Source organism: Scyliorhinus torazame, chromosome 14 (assembly GCF_047496885.1).
Source record: "Scyliorhinus torazame isolate Kashiwa2021f chromosome 14, sScyTor2.1, whole genome shotgun sequence".
NCBI classification, from domain to species: Eukaryota; Metazoa; Chordata; class Chondrichthyes; order Carcharhiniformes; family Scyliorhinidae; genus Scyliorhinus; species Scyliorhinus torazame.
Window position 1 is genome coordinate 218652038 of NC_092720.1, and position 22912 is coordinate 218674949.

General features: G+C 55.9%; 1 protein-coding gene across 1 annotated transcript in view; it reads left to right on the forward strand.

Moving 5' to 3' along the window:
- Positions 1 to 1472: 1472 nt before the first annotated feature.
- Positions 1473 to 22912, forward strand: part of LOC140390525 (zinc-binding protein A33-like) — a 60499-nt gene continuing 39059 nt past the window's right edge. The window contains exons 1-5 of the mRNA XM_072475696.1: positions 1473 to 2286; positions 2377 to 2472; positions 2566 to 2799; positions 10538 to 10560; positions 10658 to 10773. Of these exons, the coding sequence (XP_072331797.1) occupies positions 1876 to 2286; positions 2377 to 2472; positions 2566 to 2799; positions 10538 to 10560; positions 10658 to 10773 (880 nt within the window). The 5' untranslated portion in view covers positions 1473 to 1875. The remainder of the gene's footprint in view (positions 2287 to 2376; positions 2473 to 2565; positions 2800 to 10537; positions 10561 to 10657; positions 10774 to 22912) is intronic.

Consider the following 22912-nt stretch of genomic DNA (forward strand, 5'->3'; position numbering starts at 1 on the left):
GGGTTTGGGGAGAAAGCGGGAATGTGGCATTGAGATAGAGGATCAGACACAATCATATTGAATGGTGGAGCAGACTCGAAGGGCCGAATGGCCAACTCCTTTTTTATATGTTTCTGTGTTTATGTGTGGGGTTTGGCGGGTGTGGGGCTGCCCCTGTGCTTGTGGGGGGTGGGGTTGCCCCTGTGCTTGTGGGGGGCCGGGTTGCCCCTGTGTTTGTGGGGAGGGGGTTCCCCGTATCCGTGGGGGTGGGGCTGTATTATTTTAACACAGATCAGGGCGCCCCGATCTCGGTGGAGCCGGCGTTGCCGGATCTATCAGGCCCCGCCCTGCCAGCATGAGGGTGAAAACCACGGCCATAGATTTTCTGAGATCAGAGTGCCAGAGAATCTGGAGAGAAAACTCAGCTGTGCAGCTGGAGAGCTACACACCGGCTTTCTCTCTCTAACCAGCTCTCTGTGCACAGAGAGCAAAATCCCACCCAATGTGTCAAAGAGCAGCACCGAGTTAATTCCTTATGGATTGTGGAAAAGGGTCAGGAATGACCAGGATGCTGAAGAGAATGGAGATTCTCGTCATTCACAAAAAGTCCCATCTGGTCAGTGTGTGAAATAGTCCCTCCGAATCAAACTGCCTCTGCCCGGCTTCACACACTGATCCCTGTTTGGGCAGAGATGTGAAAGTGAGTGTCTGCCTCCTCAAAACCAGGCCGTTCCCGATTGGCAGCTTTGATTGGCAGCCTGCCCTGGAGAAGGAAAACTCTGATTTGAAACCCCAGCCATGGGTCAAATAGTAAAGTCTTCATTGGCTGACAGTGCGGAAGGAGACAGACAAGACCAATGGTCTGGATGTAGAAAGAGCTGCTGAGGCTCTCCAGCTTGTTCAGTATCGAGGAAAAGGACAAGTGTAAAGTTAAAAGCTGCAGCCTTTCAGCTGCTATACTGTGACACACATTACACCAGTGCAGCAATAGCTGCCTCAGAGCAGAGAGCGGCTCTGTACAAACCTCACCCACTTCAATATACTCACTGTGCAGCTTGTTCAACAAATCAACTCAACCAACACCCCCATCATCAGTATGAAAAGCCCTGAGGGCTGGGGGAGGAGTCAGCCAGCACCAGAGACATTTCAGACTCACTTTTAATTCAAATATTATTCTTGGAAAAAATTCAGACAACCTTGTAATTCTCCAAAGCTGATTTTTATCAAAAAATCTTCATTTTCACAGTGATATAAGTTTCAGTCAAAATTCATAACAAATAAATACCAAACAGCTAACTTGAGTTGGAGTCAGGCTGGGTTTACGTAAAGGGACAGGTCAGGAGGAGCTGGACAATATGTTTCAGTTTGTGTTTCCCACAAAGTAAAACACAACTTGACCATCCGTGCCTGGGGCTGCTTTGAGACAGAAGTATATGAAGGAGAGCAGCAGGCTGCCAGTCACTCACAGGACACAATCTCCACCTCCTCCCATCCTCTCTCCACCCACCCCCACCACCAACAGACCTTCACTCCCATCGCCTGGGTTCAATTATTCCCTGTCGTTCACTCTAACCCTGTTTATTCTTCATTCTGCTCCGGGTTATGTCTCCAGCTCTCAAAGTGGGCAGGACCGAGAGCAGCAAATAACAATAATTCCTTGATGTGGAGATGCCGGCGTTGGACTGGGGTGGGCACAGTAAGAAGTCTGACACCAGGTTAAAGTCCAACAGGTTTGTTTCGAATTGCTCGCTTTCGGAGCACTGCTCCTTCCTCAGGTAAATTCCTTGAGTTTTGCCGTGAACATCATGAGGGAATTACTGAACTGAATATGTTCAGCAGCAGCGGAGGAACATTGAAACTGAAAGTGGTTTGAATCAGGAAGTGCTGAGTGTGAACATGGCTTCCAGACAGCACGAAGAAAGTTTGTCCGAGGATTTAATTTGTTCCATTTGTCTTGATTTCTTCACTGATCCGGTTTCACTGGAGTGTGGACACAACTTCTGCCGCTCCTGTATCACCCAGTGTTGGGAAAAGAAGGAGAGAAACTCCTGCCCGGAATGTAGACAGGAGTTTCCAGAAAGAATCCTCAGGGCCAATCGGATCTTAGTGAATCTGGCTGAGAAAGCTCGGAAATTAAAGCTGAATGGGAAAGAGAAGGAAAGTAAACTTCACTGTGAGGAACATCAGGAAGAACTGAAGCTGATTTGTGAAACTGACAAGAAATTGATCTGTCTGATTTGTAGAGATTCGCAGGAACACAGAGAACACCGCTTCATCCCGATTAAAGAAGCTGTTGAAATCTACAAGGTAAAAGGGAACAGATTTGATCAGCTGATTATCTGATCACATTTTCAGGATCTAACACTTTTATTTTCTGATTTTCTCTCCCAATCCCAGGATGGGGTGAAATCTTCCTTCGATTCTCTCACAGAGAAGAAATCGACGGTTCTAGAAATGGAGCAGCAGCAGAAACAGAAGATTTCCCAAATTAGGGTAAAGTCTCCCTGTGCTGAGCTTCCAAATTTAATCCATTATTTTGTTGTTTTTATTCCAGAAACATATTATTTTTAATGTTTCTTCTTATAGAAACAGTCGGTCAGTCTGCAGAGTCACATCACATCCGAGTTCACTAAAATGCACCAGATTCTCACTGAGAAAGAGCAGCGTTTCATCCGAGATCTCAGGGAAGAAGAGGAAAAAATTCTAAAACCAATGGAGGAAAATCTTTGTGAAATTCAGGAGAATTTAAATTCTATTCAGGAGAAACTCTCAAAGTTGGAAAACCAGTTGGAACAAAAAGACGGAGTGAGATTTCTGAAGGTGAGGGATTATATTTCAGTTTAGTTCAGTGAAAGTTCACAGTCACAACATGATCCACACGAGCCTCCTCCCATCCTACTTCATTTCCCTGTCAATATATCCTTCTGTTCCTTTCTCCCTCGTGTGTTTATCCAGGTTCTCCTTAAATATATCCCTGTCGTTCCCTGTGTGGGTGGAATTTAATGCTGTTCCCCCCAGGGTACATTTAGTCAGGGTGTGGGGTGAGTGGAAGGGGACATGGGGAATGACACTGTGTGGAGTTTCTGTTGTCTTTCCATCTCCACACAGATTAAGTCCGTGGTGGTAAGTCTTGTGGGACAGCCTTCCTGTAACCAATTCAGCCCCTTCACAGGGCAATGAATGTTCTCATCCTGCTGTCACTGGTATTCCCTCAGCAATGAGCAGGGGTCTCACAATACGGGAAGCCTGAAAATCAAACCCTGTTGGGGTTACTGGTGGGATTCTGGGAGGGGGTGAGGGAGAGGTGGTGGGATTGAGGATGTAGCGGGAATGCCCTTGTTCAGTTGCACTGTGTACCTGATTGAGGGACTGTAAGAGGTTCACGCTCCCGTTTCCTCTGACTGATGGTTCTCGACTCGAGGATTTTGTAAAGAACAAAATTACACAGACACGGGGATTGGCTCAATCACAAACTTGTTGTTTAGTAAAAACACTCCCAACACCCGAATACAAAGAGCTGTAAATAGTGTAAATCACGGGCGAAATTCTCCCCCAACGGCGGGATGTCCGCCGACTGGCGCCAAAGCCGGCGCCAATCAGACGGGCATCGCGCCGGCCCAAAGGTGCGGAATGCTCCGCATCTTTGGGGGCCGAGCCTCAACATTGAGGGGCTAGGCCGACGCCGGAGGGATTTCCGCCCCGCCAGCTGGCAGAAATGGCGTTTGTTTCCCCGCCAGCTGGCGCGGAAATGCGGCGCATGCGCGGGAGCGTCAGCGGCCGCTGTCAGTTTCCCGGCGCATGCGCGGGAGCGTCAGCGGCCGCTGTCAGTTTCCCGCGCATGCGCAGTGGGGAGAGTCTCGTCCGCCTCCGCCATGGTGGAGGCCGTGGCGGAGGCGGAAGGGAAAGAGTGCCCCCAAGGCACAGGCCCGCCCGTGGATCAGTGGGCCCCGATCGCGGGCCAGGCCACCGTGGGGGCACCCCCCGGGGTCAGATCGCCCCGCGCCCCCCCCCCCCCGGGACCCCGGAGCCCGCCCACGCCGCCTGGTCCCGCCGGTAAATACCAGGTTTGATTTACGTCGGCGGGACAGGCAATTTCTGGGCGGGACTTCGGCCCATCTGGGCCGGAGAATCCAGCGGGGGGTCCCGCCAACCGGCGCGGCCGGATTCCCGCCCCCGCCCAATCTCCGGGAGCGGAGACTTCGGCGGGGGCGGGAGCGGGATTCACGGCGGCCAACGGCCATTCTCCGACCCGGCGGGGGGTCGGAGAATGACGCCCCACATCACACAGCATTTAATTGGTTTTTCTGATTTAAATCCCTCCACAATTTAACCTCGGCTTCCACATAAACACACAAATCACCACAACTTATCAAAAAGCCTCTCCTGAAAATCCACAGACAAAACCCCACATTTCAGGCCAAACCTTCCTCAATTCAAACCCAAATCCCCCCAGGATTTGGATGTTACACTGAAGTTATTTTAAAACCTCAGCCCCAATCCCCCTCGGATTTGGCTGATAAATTACAATTCCCCACCCGGCTGCTCCTTCTGGTGTGAATTGTAGGCCCGGGAGCCAGGTTGACCGTTCTTGACCCTCCTTCTTGACTGCAGTGCCAGACCCTTGGATCTTGTCCTTTTAATGATGATTCTTATCGGAATATCACAAACACATTTCCTGAAGCCATCCTGCTGGAGGGTCAGTGCTCAGCACCTTTCAGTCTCTTTACACAGTCATTTTCAATCCCAGGGTCGCGGCGTTCCCGATCGCGGGAAGTGGGATACTCATAAAATCCAACCCATGGGATTTAAACTGAATTGGAAAAGCAGCAGTTAATGATGTTGGAATCAGGTTTAAACTGGCTTCACAGACTCATTAATGAGACTAATTAACTTCCTGCCGCTAGTCCGGTGCATTGACCCCTTCCCGACTCTGACTTAATCCCGGGAGGTTTTCCTGCCATCGACAGACTGAGCCGTGTCCTCGCGTGTGATTCCCTATGTCCGGACACCATGCTCGCTGCTGTGACAGACTGGAGTAAATTCCACCCCGTGTGACAATGATTTCCACATTCTCTTTTTAAAAAAAATATGTTTATTCAGATTTTCCAACAAAATTTGAACAAACCCCCCCCCCGTAACAAAATGAAAAAAGAACACAAACATAACAATCAAAAATAATACAAAATCTATACATTGGGTTTCCCCCGTATATAGCAACCCCCCCATATGACATTCAAAGGTACCCTTGGGGAAGCCCCTCCCCCCACCCACCCAAATACCCCCCTCGAAAGAGACCCCTCCCCTCCCCCCCCCCCCCCCAGCCTTGGGTTGCTGCTGCTGCTGACCTCCTAACGCTCCGCGAGGTAGTCTAGGAACGGTTGCCACCGCCTGATGAACCCCTGCACAGACCCTCCCAAGGCAAACTTTATCCTCTCCAGCTTGATGAACCCTGCCATGTCATTTATCCAGGCTTCCACACTGGGGGGCTTCGCGTCCTTCCATAATAACAAGATCCTCCGCCGGGCTACCAGGGACGCAAAGGCCAGGATACCTGCCTCTTTCGGCTCCAGCACTCCCGGCTCATCCGTTACCCCAAATAATGCCAACCCCCAACTCGGCTTGACCTGGACTTTCACCCCCTTGGACATAGTCCTCGCAAAACCCCTCCAAAACCCATCCAGTGCCGGGCATGACCAGAACATGTGGACGTGATTCGCCGGGCTTCCCGAGCACCTCCCACACCTGTCCTCCACCCCAAAGAACCTCCTCAACCTCGCCCCTGTCATATGCACTCTATGAGTAACCTTAAATTGTATTAAGCTGAGCCTGGCGCAAGCGGAAGAGGAGTTAACCCTACTCAGGGCATCAGCCCACAGACCCTCATCTATCTCCTCCCCAAGCTCCTCCTCCCACTTGCCCTTTAACTCCTCTACCGAGGCCTCCTCCTCTTCTTTCATCTCCTGATAGATCGCCGAAACCTTGCCCTCTCCGACCCATACACCCGAAATCACCCTGTCCTGAATCCCCTGTGCCGGGAGCAACGGGAATTCCCTCACCTGCCGCCTCACAAACGCCCTCACTTGCATATACCTGAACGCATTTCCCGGGGGTAACCCAAACCTCTCCTCCAACGCCCCTAGGCTCGCAAACGTCCCATCTATAAACAGGTCCCCCATTCTTCTAATCCCTGCCCGATGCCAGCTCCGAAACCCCCCCATCCATCCTCCCCGGGACGAATCGATGGTTCTCTCGAATCGGGGACCAAACCGAGGCTCCCACCTTGCCCCTATGCCGTCTCCACTGCCCCCAGATCTTCAAAGTTGCCGCCACCACCGGGCTCGTGGTGTACCTTGTCGGCGAGAGCGGCAGCGGTGGCGTCACCAGCGCCCTCAGGCTTGTGCCCCTGCAGGACACCATCTCCAACCTCTTCCACGCCGCCCCCTCTCCCTCTATTACCCACTTACGGATCATCGCCATGTTAGCTGCCCAATAATAGCCGCACAGATTCGGCAGCGCCAGCCCTCCCCTGTCCCTGCTACGCTCCAGAAACACCCTCTTTACACTCGGGGTCTTATTTGCCCACACGAAACCCATGATGCTCCTACCTACCCGTTTAAAAAAAGCCTTGGTAATCATAATGGGAAGGCACTGGAACACAAAGAGAAACCTCGGGAGGACCATCATTTTGACCGACTGCACCCTACCCGCTAGCGAGAGTGGCAGCACATCCCATCTTTTGAAATCCTCCTCCATCTGCTCCACCAACCGCGTCAAATTGAGCTTGTGCAGGGCCCCCCAACTCCCAGCCACCTGGATCCCCAAGTACCGAAAGCTCCTTTCCGCCCTCTTCAACGGTGGGTCGTCTATCCCCCTTCCCTGGTCCCCTGGATGCACCACAAAGAGCTCACTTTTCCCTATGTTGAGCTTATAGCCCGAGAAGTCCCCATATTCCCTTAGGATCCGCATGACCTCCACCATCCCCTCCACTGGATCTGCCACATACAGCAACAGGTCGTCCGCATACAGCGACACCCGATGTTCCTCTCCCCCTCGGACCAATCCCCTCCATTTCTTGGACTCCCTTAGTGCCATGGCCAAAGGCTCAATTGCCAATGCAAACAACAAGTGGGACAGGGGGCACCCCTGCCTCGTCCCTCGGTACAGCCAAAAGTACTCCGACCTCCGCCGATTCGTCGCCACACTTGCCACCGGGGCTCTATATAGCAGCCTGACCCAGCTGATGAACCCCTCCCCGAACCCAAACCTCCGCAACACCTCCCAAAGCTACTCCCACTCCACCTGGTCGAAGGCCTTCTCCGCGTCCATAGCTGCCCCTATCTCCACTTCTCCCTCCACCGATGGCATCATAACCACATTGAGGAGCCTCCGCACATTAGTGTTTAGCGGCCTACCCTTCACAAATCCCGTCTGGTCCTCATGGATCACCCCTGGGACACAGTTCTCAATTCTTGTAGCCAGCACCTTCGCCAGCAACTTAGCATCCACATTGAGGAGCGAGATCGGTCTATACGACCCACATTGCAGTGGGTCTTTGTCCCGCTTCAGGATCAGAGAGATCAGCGCCCCGGACATTGTCGGGGGCAGGGTCTCCCCGCCCCCCCTTGCCTCATTGAAAGTCCTTACTAGCAACGGGCCTAGCAGGTCCACATATTTCCTATAAAACTCGACCGGGAACCCATCTGGCCCTGGGGCCTTCCCCGCCTGCATGTTCCCCAATCCTTTAACCAGCTCCTCCAACCCAATTGGCGCCCCTAAACTAGCCACCTCCTGCTCCTCCACCCTCGGGAACCTCAGTTGATCCAAAAGTCGTTGCATCCCCTCTTCCCCCGCTGGGGGCTTAGATCTGTACAGCTCCTCATAGAAGTCCTTGAATACCTCATTTACTCTCACCGCACTCCGCACCGTATTCCCCCCGCTATCCTTAACTCCACCTATCTCCCTCGCTGCCTCCCTCTTACGAAGCTGGTGTGCCAGCATCTGACTCGCCTTCTCCCCATACTCGTCCGTCACCCCCTGTGCTTTCCTCCACTGTGCCTCTGCTTTCCCTGTGGTCAACAGGTCAAACTCCGTCTGGAGGTTTCGCCGCTCCCTGAGTAGTCCCTCCTCGGGGGCCTCTGCATATCTCCTGTCCACCCTTAAGATCTCCCCCACCAACCTCTCTCTTTCCCTGCCCTCTCTCTTCTCCCTGTGGGCCCTGATGGAGATTAACTCTCCCCTGACCACCGCCTTCAGCGCCTCCCAGACTACCCCCACCTGCACCTCTCCATTGTCATTGGCCTCCAAATATCTCTCGATGTACCCCCACACCCTCCCGCACACCTCCTCATCCGCCAATAATCCCACATCCAGACGCCACAGCGGGCGCTGATCCCTCTCCTCTCCTAACTCCAGCTCCACCCAGTGCGTGGGGTGGTCTGAGATGGCTATGGCCGAATACTCGTTCCCTCCACTTTCGGGATTAGCGCCTACTCAAAACAAAAAAATCTATCCGGGAGTAGGCTCTATGGACGTGGGAAAAGAATGAAAATTCCCTGGCCACGGGCCTGGCAAACCTCCATGGATCCACTCCCCCCATCTGGTCCATAAACCCCCTAAGCACCTTGGCCGCAGCCGGCCCCTTCCCCGTCTTGGGCCTAGAGCGGTCCAATGCTGGATCCAGCACCGTGTTGAAATCCCCCCCCATTATCAAGCTTCCTACCTCCAGGTCCGGAATCCGACCCAGCATGCGTTTCATAAATCCGGCATCCTCCCAGTTCGGGGCGTATACGTTTACCAATACCACCCGCACCCCCTGCAACCTACCGCTCACCATCACATATCGACCTCCATTATCCACTACAATATTCTTTGCGTCAAACGACACCCGCTTCCCCACCAGTATTGCAACCCCTCTGTTCTTCGCATCCAGCCCTGAATGGAATACCTGAGCTACCCATCCCTTTCTCAGCCTAACCTGATCTGCCACCTTCAAATGTGTTTCCTGGAGCACAACCACGTCTGCCTTCAGCCCCTTTAGGTGCGCGAACACGCGGGCCCTCTTAACTGGCCCATTCAGGCCCCTCACATTCCAAGTTATCAGCCGGATTGGGGGGCTGCTCACCCCCCCTCACCGCCGACTATCCATCTCCTTTTCTAGGCCAGTCACGTGCCCGCGCCTCCCGCACCCTCCAGTCCCCCAGATGGCGGACCCCCGCCTTGACCACCTCTCCTATTTCCAGTTCACTTTTGGCCAATGCAGCAGCAACCCTATACCCCCGCTCCCCGCCCCCCGCCCCCCGCCCCCCCCCCCGCTCCCCCCCCCCCCCGCTAGATCCATATCTACCTCTTTTGCTCCCCCCATAACACTCCCGTAAGTCAGCTGACTCCTGCTGACCCTGGCCTCTCCCGCCTTCCCATCGACCCCCCCCCAGTGTGGGAATCCCCCCTCCCCCTCCTCCCTGGCCGTCAGTGTGCGCTCCTCTCCAGTACCACCCCCCCCCCCCCCCTCTCCGACCCCCGCCTCCGTCCTTCCCTAGCACGGGAAAAACCCGCGCTTTCCTGAGCCAGCCACGCCCCCTCTGGCGCAGCTCCTTTGCGGCCTTACCTCAATTCCCCATCCCCGGGCCTCCCCTCCCTCCAACACCGACGCCCACACTCTACCACAGTCTCCCCATCAAATCCCTTCACCCATCCCCACCCAGCACCCAACCAAGGGAACATTCCCTACACGTAGTTGAAATCATATATACAGCAAACATCCCCCCCCCCAACAACAAACCCTCAATTTGAGTCCAACTTTTCAGTCCGTATAAAGCTCCAAGCCTCCTCAGGCGTTTCAAAATAGTGGTGCCGATCCTGGAACGTGACCCACAATCGCGCTGGCTGCAGCATCCCGAACTTCACCCCTTTCCGATAGAGCACCGCCTTAGCCCGATTAAAGCCAGCTCTCTTCTTGGCCACTTCTGCACTCCAGTCCTGGTAGATTCAGATTTCCGAGTTTCTCCCACCTGCTGCTCCGCTCTTTCTTGGCCCATCTCAAGACACACTCTCTGTCCATAAAGCGGTGAAACCTCACCACTACAGCCCTTGGCGGCTCGTTGGCCTTGGGTCTCCTTGCTAGGACCCGATGCGCCCCAAGTTCCACATTCTCATCACTCTCTCGGGAAAGATGTTTCTCCTGAACTCCCGATTGGTTTATATGTAACTATATTATGTTTCTGTCCCTATTTCTGGATTCTCTACAGTGTAAACATCTTCACTGAATCTATCAAACCCGACCCCTTTCATCATTTGAAAGATCTCTATCAGGTCTTCTCTTTTCTCCAGTAAAGTTGATCAATCTTTGCTGTGAGTTGAAGCCTCTCAGTTGCTGTCAATCTTTTTGATACTTTCTCCTGTGCTTCAATATCCTTTGTGTAACATCCTCTTTCTATTCCATGTCTGCAGCAATGGGAATTGACAATTCTCAGCAGCTTGTAACAATGTGAGGGTTATTTCTGCTTTCTGGATATAGACAGTCCGTCTCTGTCAACTCGGATTTGTGTTTTGTTTATTTCAGGAGGAAGCATCTGGGAAGAGGAGGTAGGGCATGAACTTTACTGAAACTCAGGGCAAGTTGGTAAAATTACTCAGCAAAGTGTTTATGGTCAATTTATAATCAACTCTTTAATATTTACAGGATTAGCGATGTGGGTAAAAAGCTGTCACTAGCAGATGGTGTCCTGTCCATCGGAAAATTCAACAGCCCTTTCCCGTTCCCAGTGTGGAGAGAAATGCTGGATGTCATTAACCCTGGTAAAACTCAGATAAGTTCCTCTGTCCCGATTTATATCTTGGGCGGGATTCTCCGCAATCGGCGCGATGTCCGCCGACCGGCGCCAAAAACGTTGCGAATTAGTCCAGCATCGCGCCGCCCCAAAGGTGCGGAATCCTCCGCATCTTGAGGGGCCGAGCCCTCACCTTGAGGGGCTAGGCCCACGCCGGACTGATTTCCGCCCCGCCAGCTGGCGGGAAAGGCCTTTGGTGCCCCGCCAGCTGGCACGGAAATGACTTTGCCGTGCGGCGCATGCGCGGGAGCGTCAGCGGCCGCTCACGGCATCCCCGCGCATGCGCAGTGGAAGGGGTCTCTTCCGCCTCCGCCATAGTGGAGACCATGGCGAAGGCGGAAGGAAAAGAGTGCCCCCACGGCACAGGCCCGCCAGCGGATCGGTGGGCCCCGATCGTGGACCAGGCCACCGTGGGGGCACCCCCCGGGGCCAGATCGCCCCGCGTACCCCCCCCCCCAGGACCCCGGAGCCCGCCCGCGCTGCCTTGTCCCGCCGGTAAGAGAGGTGGTTTGATTCTTGCCGGCGGGACAGGCATTCCAGCAGCGGGACTTCGGCCCATCACGGGCCGGAGAATCGCCGGGCGGGGCCCGCCAACCGGCGCGGCGCGATTCCCACCCCCGCCGAATATCCAGTGCCGGAGAATTCGGCAACCAGCGGGGGCGGGATTCACGCCAGCCCCCGGCGATTCTCCGACCCGGCGGAGGGTCGGAGAATCCCGCCCAATATATTTGAATCATTATCCATATAAATATCAAAGACACCGGGCGGGATTCTCCGGTCCGCAAGCCCCCTTTTCCTGGACAGCGGCCCTCACCGGCAGCGGGATTCTCCGTCTCCGCCACCTGCCAATGAGATTGCCCATTGTGGCCAACCACACCGCCGGGAAACCCGTGGGCGTGGGAGCGCTGCCGGCGCAACGGAGAATCCGTCGGCAGAGAGTATGTTTAAGAGCTTTGTTATAAAGAAATGAGGATAAAAATGGTCCTGATTGGAATTAAAGTCTGATTCATGCCCTTAATCCACTTTCTAAACATCATTCTCAGCTCGGTCAGCTGAAACTGTCAGCTCCCCAAACATCACCAATACAGGAACTCTCAGATGAAGCTCTGTCTCCAGAACCCATCCATACTTTACAAACTTCAGCAAGTGGAAACTCCGCCATTCCCAGCTGAACCTTTCCTCCCCGAAAATCCTCATCCTCCTGATGCATCTCCACCTTGTGGACCAGACTCATGTCCATGACCAAGGTTGGGAAAGTAAGCCTGGGAATGAGGCTTTGTCTGCCTGTTGAGGGAGGAGGAGAGCTGAGGGGGATGGAGTCAGCTGGTGTTCACTGTGGACCTGGGGAACAAGCCCTGGATTGCAATCCATTTCCTGAAAGTGTCAGCAAAGCCCATTTTCTCAATTGCCTTGAGGAAACATTGCACTCACTCGAGATGAATATCTTTTATACATCCAGGGAGAGGATTAAGGTAGAGGTTTGTCTGTGGAGGATCACATTGAATAACCACCTCCACATGTGGCCTCATATCAAATATTATGGCCGGGATTTTCCATTTGGGAGAGTAAGGGCGCGATTCAACTAAAAGGGAACAAAGTCCCAGAGTGACCGTATTTAACCGCGTGTTTCCCGGAGCTCGCAGTGGCGAGAAACACATGGCGATAAAACGCCCCCCACGTTGGGTAAGGTGCCTGTGGGGAACGCGGGGCCGAGGCCGCTCATCGCCCCGTTTTGTGCAGTGAGGAGCTCCGCTCGCCCGAACTCCTCAGTGCAGCGAGAGATCGGGACGCCATTTTAAAATGACATCCCGATCTCCCAGGCCACCACAACCGCCCCCCCCAACCCCCTAACCCCCAAGCACCAACGCAGTGTGGGAGGGTTCCCAGACCCCCTCTCAACACCCATGCAGGGCACCCCGTCCTGATCACCAGCACACTCAAAATGCCAGCTTGGCACATTGGAATTGCCAGGATGACACCCGGTTTGCAGTGCCAGGGTGCCAGGCTGGCACTGCCAGGGCCCCTGGGGGCCCCTGATCCCCTGGGATACCCCCACGATGCCATTCCGTTCCTGTTAAACCAGTACTGAACGGCGCTCGCCCGAGGTCTCCGAGACGAAAGGAGATTGATCCCACACCTCGGAAAACTCAGGAATCTGCACATTAAAGTGAGACCAGCTGTCTCGCTTTAATATGTCAATTTGCTAAAAAGTGATCCCGCCCTCAATCATAGAATTTGCAGTGCAGAAGGAGGCCATTCAGCCCATCGAGTCAGCACCGGCCCTTGGGTAGTGTTGCGCCCTACCCAAGCCCACGCCTCCACCCTATCCCCGTAACCCAGTAACCCCACCCAACCTTTTGGGCAATTTATCATGGCCAATCCACCGAACCTGCACATCTTCGGACTGTGGGAGGAAACAGGAGCACCCGGAGGAAACCCATGCAGACACGGGGAGAACGTGCAGACTCCGCACAGACAGTGACCCAGCGGGTAATCAAACCTAGGACCCTGGAGCTGTGAAGCAACAGTGCTAACCACCATGCTACATTGCTGCCCATGGAATGTGCATGATTCACAACGCGTCTCGAGAGATCACATTAGATCTGGTGGGGCGTTGCGAGCCGGGTAGATTCTCCAGCATGTCGCCCTCTGCTGGGGGATGTTATGAAGGACACAGCAGGCCAGCAGGATGTTAGAGACCCTCCTGGGGCTGTATTGGAAAGTCCCTCCAGAGCTGTCCAGCATTGGAATGGCTTCTTGAGGATGTTGATGCTCCGCTCAATGACGCTCCAGGTTTCTCCATGGGCCTCGTTATAACGGGTCTCCGCATCGGTCTGGGGCCTCTGGACAGGTGTCATTAACCATGACCTCAGCGGTTAACCCTTGTCACCAAAGAGCCAACCCCTCCCCTGAGGGAGCACCTCGAAGGTGCCGGGAACCAACGAGTGCGCCAGGATGTAAGCGTCGTGCCCGCTGCCTGGGTATCGGGGCAGACGTGTGTGATGTACAGCTGGCGGTCACACAGCAACTGCACATTCAGGAAGTGGAAGCCCTTCCTATTGATGAAGGGCCCCCCTGATGACCCTGTGCTTGTCGGGGGACATACGTGCCATCGATCATCCTCTGGACCTGGGGCATGCCAGCGATGGAGGGAAATCCTGCCTCCCGGGCATCCTGGTGTGCCTGGTCCAGGCTGAAGGTTATATAGTCCGCTGCCCGGGTGCATAGGGCATCCGTCACAGCGCAGATGCACCTGTGAGCCGATGTCTGCGAGATCCCAGACAGGTCCCCGCTCGGCCCCTGGAAAGGCCCAGAGACTGAGAGGTTCACCTTGACGGCCAGCTGGAGCGGGTGACCTCCTCAAAACCCCAGTGGTGCCAGCTGCACCATCGCCTGGTACAGGTGGCGCCTGGTCTCACTGGTTAGCCGATGTCTTCGGCGGCGCAGACAATCCGGCAGCTCCTCGAATGACAAGCGCCGATGATGCGGCGCCTCCTTCACACCTCCTCCTCGGCCTGTTGGACGGCCGGCACTCGAGCCTCACCGCTGGGCCCTGCTCCTCTGGGGCAGGCTCGTCTTGTGCAGGGTCCTCCCTGAGCAGGCCCTGTGCCTCCAGCCTCCGTGTGTCCGTAACGGTAGCTGCGGCGAGGTAGATAGCGGCATTCCTGGCTGTATTCCAAAATTCATTCTCGGCAGGGGGGAATAGAGAAGACACGTGATGCACGATCAATGACCACTAAAGCGAGGTTGTAGTCCAACTGAAGGCTTTAATAAGCTAGATGTTTCCCCCAGCAGCTCAGGTACAGAATGAAGTCTGCTGGGGCGGCACGGGTTCTTATACCCTGTCTAGCAGGGTGGAGCTACCATACACCTGAACCAATAGAAAGCATACAGTTTCCACCAATGATGCTCCAGCCTTTCAGGTACCGTAATACCTCTACTACCACATTCACCCCCTGTTCAAAAAGAGTCCGGCGGGGGTGGTGGCCTGATATTACAAACATGGCAACGTTGTAGAATTACTTATGGAGGCACCGTAATACCCCTGTACAGCGTTTTGTAACTATTTACAATTTTGATAGCTATTTTAAATTTACAGTTTACAATTTACAATTTGAAATGAATCAATCAGTCGATCGGGGGCCCTGGTCGCCCTCTGTGATCGTCGGAGCTTTGGTGGTGGCTCCGGTGGAGGCTCGGGCGTCTGTGACTCCGGGAGCGTGGCTTCGATCTCCAAGGCAGCTTTGGCACCCCTAGACGGCGCTGGTGGGGAAAACGGTTAACCTGGGAAGGGAGCGCCTGCGGGGTGCGTCGGTGGGTGGGTGGGCCTAGACGTTGCCGGTGGAAGGACCGATCCTCCTGTAAGGTGCCCTGGTGGAGGGGAGGGTGGGACTGGTGGCTGGGGTGTGCGTGGGGTTCCGGCGGGCGCCAGGTCTCGTAGGGAGACCGTATCTTGTCGGCCGTCGGGGTACGCCACGTAGGCGTACTGGGGGTTAGCGTGGAGAAGATGGACCCTCTCGACCAACGGGTCCGACTTGTGCGCCCGCACGTGTTTTCGGAGCAGGATGGGTCCTGGGACCGCCAGCCAGGTCGGCAGCGACGTTCCAGAGGAGGACTTGCCCTCGTACGAACGGGATATGGCACTCGACTCATCGATCGACAGTTCCAACGTGCCACAGCGAGAAACCGGACCAACCTCCTCAGAAGACAAACATGGGACACAACCGACAGAATACCCTTCGTCGTCCAGTACTTCCCCGGAGCGGAGAAACTACGTCATCTTCTTCACAGCCTTCAACACGTCATTGATGACGATGAACATCTTGCCAAGGTCATCCCCACACCCCCACTACTTGCCTTCAAACAACCGCGCAACCTCAAACGAACCATTGTTTGCAGCAAACTACCCAGTCTTCAGAACAGTGACCACGACACCACACAACCCTGTCATGGCAATCTCTGCAAGACGTGCCAGATCATCGACATGGATACCACTATTACACGTGAGAACACCACCCACCAGGTACGCGGTACATACTCGTGCGACTCGGCCAACGTTGTCTACCTCATACGCTGCAGGAAAGGATGTCCCGAAGCGTGGTACATTGGCGAGACCATGCAGACGCTGCGACAACGAATGAACGGACATCGCGCAACAATCACCAGGCAGGAATGTTCCCTTCCAGTCGGGGAACACTTCAGCAGTCAAGGGCATTCAGCCTCTGATCTCCGGGTAAGCGTTCTCCAAGGCGGCCTTCAGGACCCGCGACAACGCAGAATCGCCGAGCAGAAACTTAGAGCCAAGTTCCGCACACATGAGTGCGGCCTCAACCAGGACCTGGGATTCATGTCGCATTACATTCATCCCCCACCATCTGGCCTGCAAAATCCTACCAACTGTCCTGGCTTGACACAATTCACACCTCTTTAACCTGGGGTTACCCCATCTCTGGATCTGTAAAGATTTAATCACCTGCGAATGGTCGCATTCCAAGCATTGTCTGGCATCTTTGAATTTGTCTATATCTGTGTTTCTGGAACAGACCTCTGCATTCACCTGAGGAAGGAGCAGCGCTCCGAAAGCTAGTGACATCGAAACAAACCTGTTGGACTTTAACCTGGTGTTGTAAGACTTCGTACTGTGCTCACCCCAGTCCAACGCCGGCATCTCCACATCATGTACATTTCTTTGTTCTTTGTTGGTCTGCCCGCTTGATTGAGGGTGGCCGCCAGAGCTACGTCAGAAGCGTCGCTCTCAACCTGGAAGGGGAGGGACTCGTCGATGGCGTGCATCGTGGCCTTTGCAATATCTGCTTTGATGCAGCTGAATGCCTGGCGGGCCTCTATCGACAGGGGAAAAGCTGTGGATTGGATCAAGGGACGGGCCTTGTCCGCATAGTTGGGGACCCACTGGGCGTAGTAACTGAAAAACCCGAGGCAGCGCTTCAAAGCCTTGGGGCAATGAGGGAGGGGGAACTCCATAAGGGGGCGCATGCGTTCAGGGCCGAGGCCTATAACTCCATTTCGCACTACGTAGCCGAGGATGGCTAGGCGGTCGGTGCTAAACACACATTTATCCTTGTTGTATGTAAGGTTCAGGATTTTTGCGGTCTGGAGGAATTTTCGGAGGTTAGTGTCATGGTCCTGCTGGTCGTGGCCGCAGATGGTGACATTATCGAGATACGGGAATGTTGCCCATAAACTGTACCGGTCAACCATTCGGTCCATCTTGCGCTGGAAGACCGAGACCCCGTTGGTGACACCGAAGGGAACCCTTAAGAAGTGGTAGAGCCTCGAAGGCAGTGTACTTGCGGTCACTAGTGCAGATTGGAAGCTGCTGGTAGGCGGACTTAAGGTCCACCGTGGAGAAGACCTTGTAATGCGCGATCCTGTATACCAGGTCGGATATGCGGGGGAGAGGGTACGCGTCCAGCTGCATAAGCCTGTCTGACTGTAGTCGATGACCATCCTATGCTTCTCCTCGGTCTTTACCACCACTACTTGAGCTCTCCAGGGGCTGTTACTGGCTTCAATGACTCCTTCCCTCAGTAGCCTTTGGATCTCTGACCTAATAAAGACCCGGTCCTGGGCATTGTACCGTCTGCTCCTGGTGGTGACGGGTTTGCAATCCGGGGTGAGGCTCGCAAACAGGGAAGGCCGCAGACAGTGAGGGGGGGTATAGGGCTGCCGAATTTGAAGGTTAGACTTTGGAGGTTACACTGGAAGTCTAAACCTAGGAGTGTGGCTGCGCAGAGGTGGGGAAGGATGTAGGGATGGAAATTTTTGAACTCCCTTTCCTGGACTGTGACGTTTGCTACACAAAACCCCTTTATCTCCACTGAGTGTGAACCGGAGGCCAGGGAGACTTTTTGATTAACGGGGTGGATGAGGAGAGAACAGCGCCTTACCGTGTCGGGGTGTATGAAGCTCTCCGTGCTCCCAGAGTCGATTAGGCAGGACATCTCGTGCCCGTTGATAAATACAGTCATTGTAGCAGTTGAGAGTGTTCGAGGCCGGGACTGATCCAGAGTCACCGAGGCTAATCGCAGCAGTTAAGTGTTTTCTTTGGGCAGTGTGTGGTCAGCCGAGCTGGGGTCCTGGGGGTTCATCCATGATGGCGGCTCCCATTGGTCGCACATGGCTGGGGATGCACAAAATGGCGGCACCCATCCCTCTACCGGGACGTCCGCGGGACACGATGGCGGCCGCACGTGGCCCTGGAGTAGGAAGATGGCGGCGACCGCTGGCCGCACGGGGACCGTGGAGAGGATTGTGGTGGCGGTCCGCATTCGCCGCCAGAGACCGCTGCAACTGCACGGGCCTGACATAGCCCCACGAAATGGCCCTTTTTGCCGCATCCCTTGCAGGTGGATGCGCGGGACGGGCAGCGCTGGCGGGGGTGCTTGGCCTGCCCGCAAAAGTAGCAGCGGGCCCCCCGGGGTTGCCAGGCCGCCTTGCAGCGCAGGCTTGTGCGGGGATGGGGGATGTCTCGGGGTCGGCTGCGGAGGGGTTCCACGCTGCCCAGGGGGCTGCCGCGTGGTCGGGAACGTAAGCGCGGGCGTTTCTGGAGGCCACGTCCAGGGAGCCTGCAAGGGCCCGTGCCTCCTTGAGACCTGGAGTGTCTTTTTCTAGTCGCTAGCGGATTTGTGAGGATAGCATACCTGCCACGAAAGCATCCCGGACCAAGAGTTCAGTGTGTTCGCTCGCCGAAACTTGCGGGCAGCTGCAGTTTCTCCCCAACACCAGGAGTGCACGGTAGAATTCTTCCAACGACTCCCCAGGGGTTTATCGCCTCGTTGCTAGCAGGTGCCGGGCGTAGACCTGGTTTACCAGGCGAATATAATGTCCTTTTAGCAACTCTATTGCTGCAACAAAGTCTTCCGCTTCCTCGATGAGGGTGTAAATCTCCGGGCTCACCCTTGAGTGCAGGACTTGCATTTTCAGTTCTGCCGTGGGTTTGTTTTCGGCCGTCCTGAGATACCCTTTAAAACACGCCAGCCAGTGCTTGAAGATTGCCGCTGAGTTCGCCGCGTGGGGGCTGAGTTGCAGACACTCCGGCTTGATTCAGAGCTCCATCCTTTTTTTAAAAACTAGCTTATTAAATTGATGCAGGATCAGTGACCACTAAAGCAAGGTTGTAGTCCAACTGAAGGCTTTAATAAGCTAGATGTTTCCCCCAGCAGCTCAGGTACAGAATGAAGGCTGCTGAGGCGGCACGGGCTCTTATACCCCGGCTAGCAGGGCGGAGCTACCACACATCTTAACCAATAGAAAGCATACAGTTTCCACCAATGGTGCTCCAGCCTATCAGGTACCGTAATACCTCTACTACCACATGTTAACCCGATATGTTGCCGTCCGCACTGCACCCCTGTCCCCATCAGTGAGTGGCACCGGGCCTGTGATGTGGGGAGGCTCTATCCTCACCGATCATCCCCGTCGATAGGGGTAACGGTGGGTGACGAAACCCGTGTCAGCGACAGGCTCTCTGGTCCAGGTCCGGTTTCCTCCAGTGGGGTTTACTGTGGGTCTCCTCAGAGGGTGGGCCGTGTGCTATCCCACCAGCAGGGTGGCACCTGGTTGTGGGATGGAGAGGGTCACCGTGTGCCACCAATCGCCTCCATGCTTAGAGGCTTGTGTGTGGGCAGGTCCTCCAGATGGGGGTGAGGCTGGGCAGTGTGTGTCTGCTGGGAGCTTAGCTGCAGTGTGATGTGGGGCCTGGGTGTGACACACAGGTTGTTACAACCTGTCCGGGGGCAGGGTGGATGGGAGCAGTGGCGCGGGGGGCAGGCAGGGCTTGGAGACAGCTGGTGGTCCTGAGGGGTGGGCTGGCTGACAGTGTGACTGGTGAGGCCTCTGCCCTGAGAGGGGCAGTGTGCCAGGGAGGGTGCCAAAGGCTTTGTTTGGGGTGAGCTGTGCTATTCCCCTGCTTCCCCTGCAGTGGGGCTGAGCTTCTGATGAGTGAATTGAGGAGTGGCAGCACCTGGTGTGTCACTGATTGAGCTTGGCCACGCCCATCCCGGTGATGGCTCAGCCGGGGTCTGAGGCTTTCCAGAGGGGCGGCCTGGGTGGCTCCCAAATGACCAGAGGCTCTGTGAACATTTCCAGGACACAGTGAGCAGTCAGCAGAGTGAGCAGCCAGGGGCCTGTGAGTAGCACCAAAGGGGTGTGTTTAAAACCCAGACTGCAGCAATGGGGGTCTGAGCCAGGCCACCCCGATCCCGAGGGGGACACCCCGAGTGCACAGACCTGTCACCAAGTCGCTCCCCGTTACTCCCCATCCCACCCCACCACGGCCCAGGCAGCAACCCCCGCCCGCCGCCCCCCCCCCCCCACCCCCACCTCCCCAGCAAGTCCGAGAATCCACAGACATCAAGTTGGCTTATTTTGATGTTGAGGAACAGGAAATCAAATTGCAAATGGTGAAATCTTCAGTAAGTCTCTCCCCCGATCTCCAGTGAGTCTCTCCCCCGATCCCCAGTGAGTCTCTACCCCGATCCCCAGTGAGTCTCTCCCCGATCTCCAGTGAGTCTCTCCCCCGATCCCCAGTGAGTCTCTCCCCCGATCCCCAGTGAGTCTCTCCCCCGATCCCCAGTGAGTCTCTCCCCGATCTCCAGTGAGTCTCTCCCCCGATCCCCAGTGAGTCTCTACCCCGATCCCCAGTGAGTCTCTCCCCGATCTCCAGTGAGTCTCTCCCCGATCCCCAGTGAGTCTCTCCCCGATCCCCAGTGAGTCTCTCCCCGATCCCCAGTGAGTCTACCCCCGATCTCCAGTGAGTCTCTCTCCGATCCCCAGTGAGTCTCTCCCCCGATCCCCAGTGAGTCTCTCCCCTGATCCCCAGCGAGTCTCTCCCCCTGATCCCCAGTGAGTCTCTCCCCGATCCCCAGTGAGTCTCTCCCCCCGATCCCCAGTGAGTCTCCCCGATCCCCAGTGAGTCTCCCCCAATCCCCAGTAAGTCTCTCCCCCCGATCCCCAGTAAGTCTATCCCCCGATTCTCAGTGAGTCTCCCCTTGATCCCCAGTGAGTCTCTCTCCCCAAATCCCCAGTGAGTCTCTCCACGAGCTCCAGTGAGTCTCCCCCCGATCCCCAGTCAGTCTCTCGCTCGATCCCCAGTGAGTCTCCCCCGATCCCCAGTGAGTCTCTCCCCAGATCCCCAGTGAGTCTCCCCGATCCCCAGTGAGTCTCTCCCCCCGATCCCCAGTGAGTCTCCCCCCCGATCCCAAGTGTGTCTCTCCCCCCTATCCCCAGTGAGTCTCTCCCCCGATCCCCAGTGAATCTCTCCGCGATCCCCAGTGAGTCTCCCCACGATCCCCAGTGAGTCTCTCCCCCGATCTCCTGTGAGTCTCTCCCCCAATCCCCAGTGAGTCTCTCCCCCGATCCCCAGTGAGTCTCTCCCCCGATCTCCAGTGAGTCACTCCCCCGCTCCCCAGTGAGTCTCTCCCCCCGATCCCCAGTGAATCTCACCCCGATCCCCAGTGAGTCTCTCCCCCGATCCCCAGTAGTCTCTCCCCAATCCCCAGTGAGTCTCTCCCCCCGATCCCCAGTGAATCTCACCCCGATCCCCAGTGAGTCTCTCCCCCCGATCCCCAGTAGTCTCTCCCCAAAGCCCAGTGAGTCTCTCCCCCCGATCCCCAGTGAATCTCACCCCGATCCCCAGTGAGTCTCTCCCACGATCCCCAGTGAGAGTCACCCCCGATCCCCAGTGTGTCTCTCCCCGATCCCCAGTGAGTCCCCGATCCTCATTGAGTCCCTCCTCTGATCCCCAGTGAGTCTCTTCCCGATCCCCAGTGAGTCTCTCCCCGATCCCCAGTGAGTCTCTCCCCCAATCCCCAGTGAGTCTCTCCCCCGATCCCCAGTGAGTCTCTCCCCCGATCTCCAGTGAGTCACTCCCCCGCTCCCCAGTGAGTCTCTCCCCGATCCCCAGCGATTCGCTCCCCCTGATCCCCAGTGAGTCTCTCCCCGATCCCCAGTGAGTCTCTCCCCCCGATCCCCAGTGAGTCTCTCCTCCCGATCCCCAGTGAGTCTCTCCCCCCGATCACCAATGAGTCACTCCCGGAATCCCAGTGAGTCTCTCCCCCCAATTCCCAGTGAGGCTCTCTCCGATCCCCAGTGAGTCTCTCCCCGATCCCCAGTGAGTCTCTCCCCCCGATCCCCAGTGAGTCTCTCCCCCCGATCCCCAGTAAGTCTCTCCCCCGATTCCCAGTGAGTCTCCCCCTGATCCCCAGTGAGTCTCTCTCCCCAGATCCCCAGTGAGTCTCTCCACGAGCTCCAGTGAGTCTCCCCGATCCCCAGTAAGTCTCTCCCCCGATCCCCAGTGAGTCTCCCCCCGATCCCCAGTCAGTCTCTCGCTCGATCCCCAGTGAGTCTCCCCGATCCCCAGTGAGTCTCTCCCCAGATCCCGAGTGAGTCTCCCCGATCCCCAGTGACTCTCTCCCCCGATCCCCAGTGATTCTCTCCCGATCCCCAGTGAGTCTCCCCCCCGATCCCCAGTGTGTCTCTCCCCCCTATCCCCAGTGAGTCTCTCCCCCGATCCCCAGTGAATCTCTCACCGATCCCCAGAGTCTCTCACCGACCCCCAGTGAGTCTCCCCCGATCCCCAGTGAGTCACTCCCCCCGATCCCCAGTGAGTCTCTCCCCCGATCCCCAGTTAGTCTCTCCCCGATCCCCAGTGAGTCTCTCCCCCCGATCCCCAGTGAGTCTCTCCCTGATCCCCAGTGAGTCCCTCCCCTGATCCCGTGAGTCTCTCCCCGATCCCCAGTGACTCTCTCCGATCCCCAGTGAGTCTCTCCCCCCGATCACCAGTGAGTCACCCCCCGATCCCCAGAGAGTCTCTGCCCCAAATCCCCAGTAAGTCTCTCCCCGATCCCCAGTGTGTCTCTCCCCCAGATCCCCAGTGAGTCTCCCCCGATCCCCAGTGAGTCTCCCCTGATCTCCAGTGAGTCTTCCCCGATCCCCAGTGAGTCTCTCCCCAGATCCCCAGTGAGTCTCCCCGATCCCAAGTGAGTCTCTCCCCCCGATCCCCAGTGAGTCTCCCCCCGATCCCCAGTGAGTCTCCCCCGATCCCCAGTGAGTCTCTCCCCGATCCCTAGTGAGTCTCTCCCCCCGAT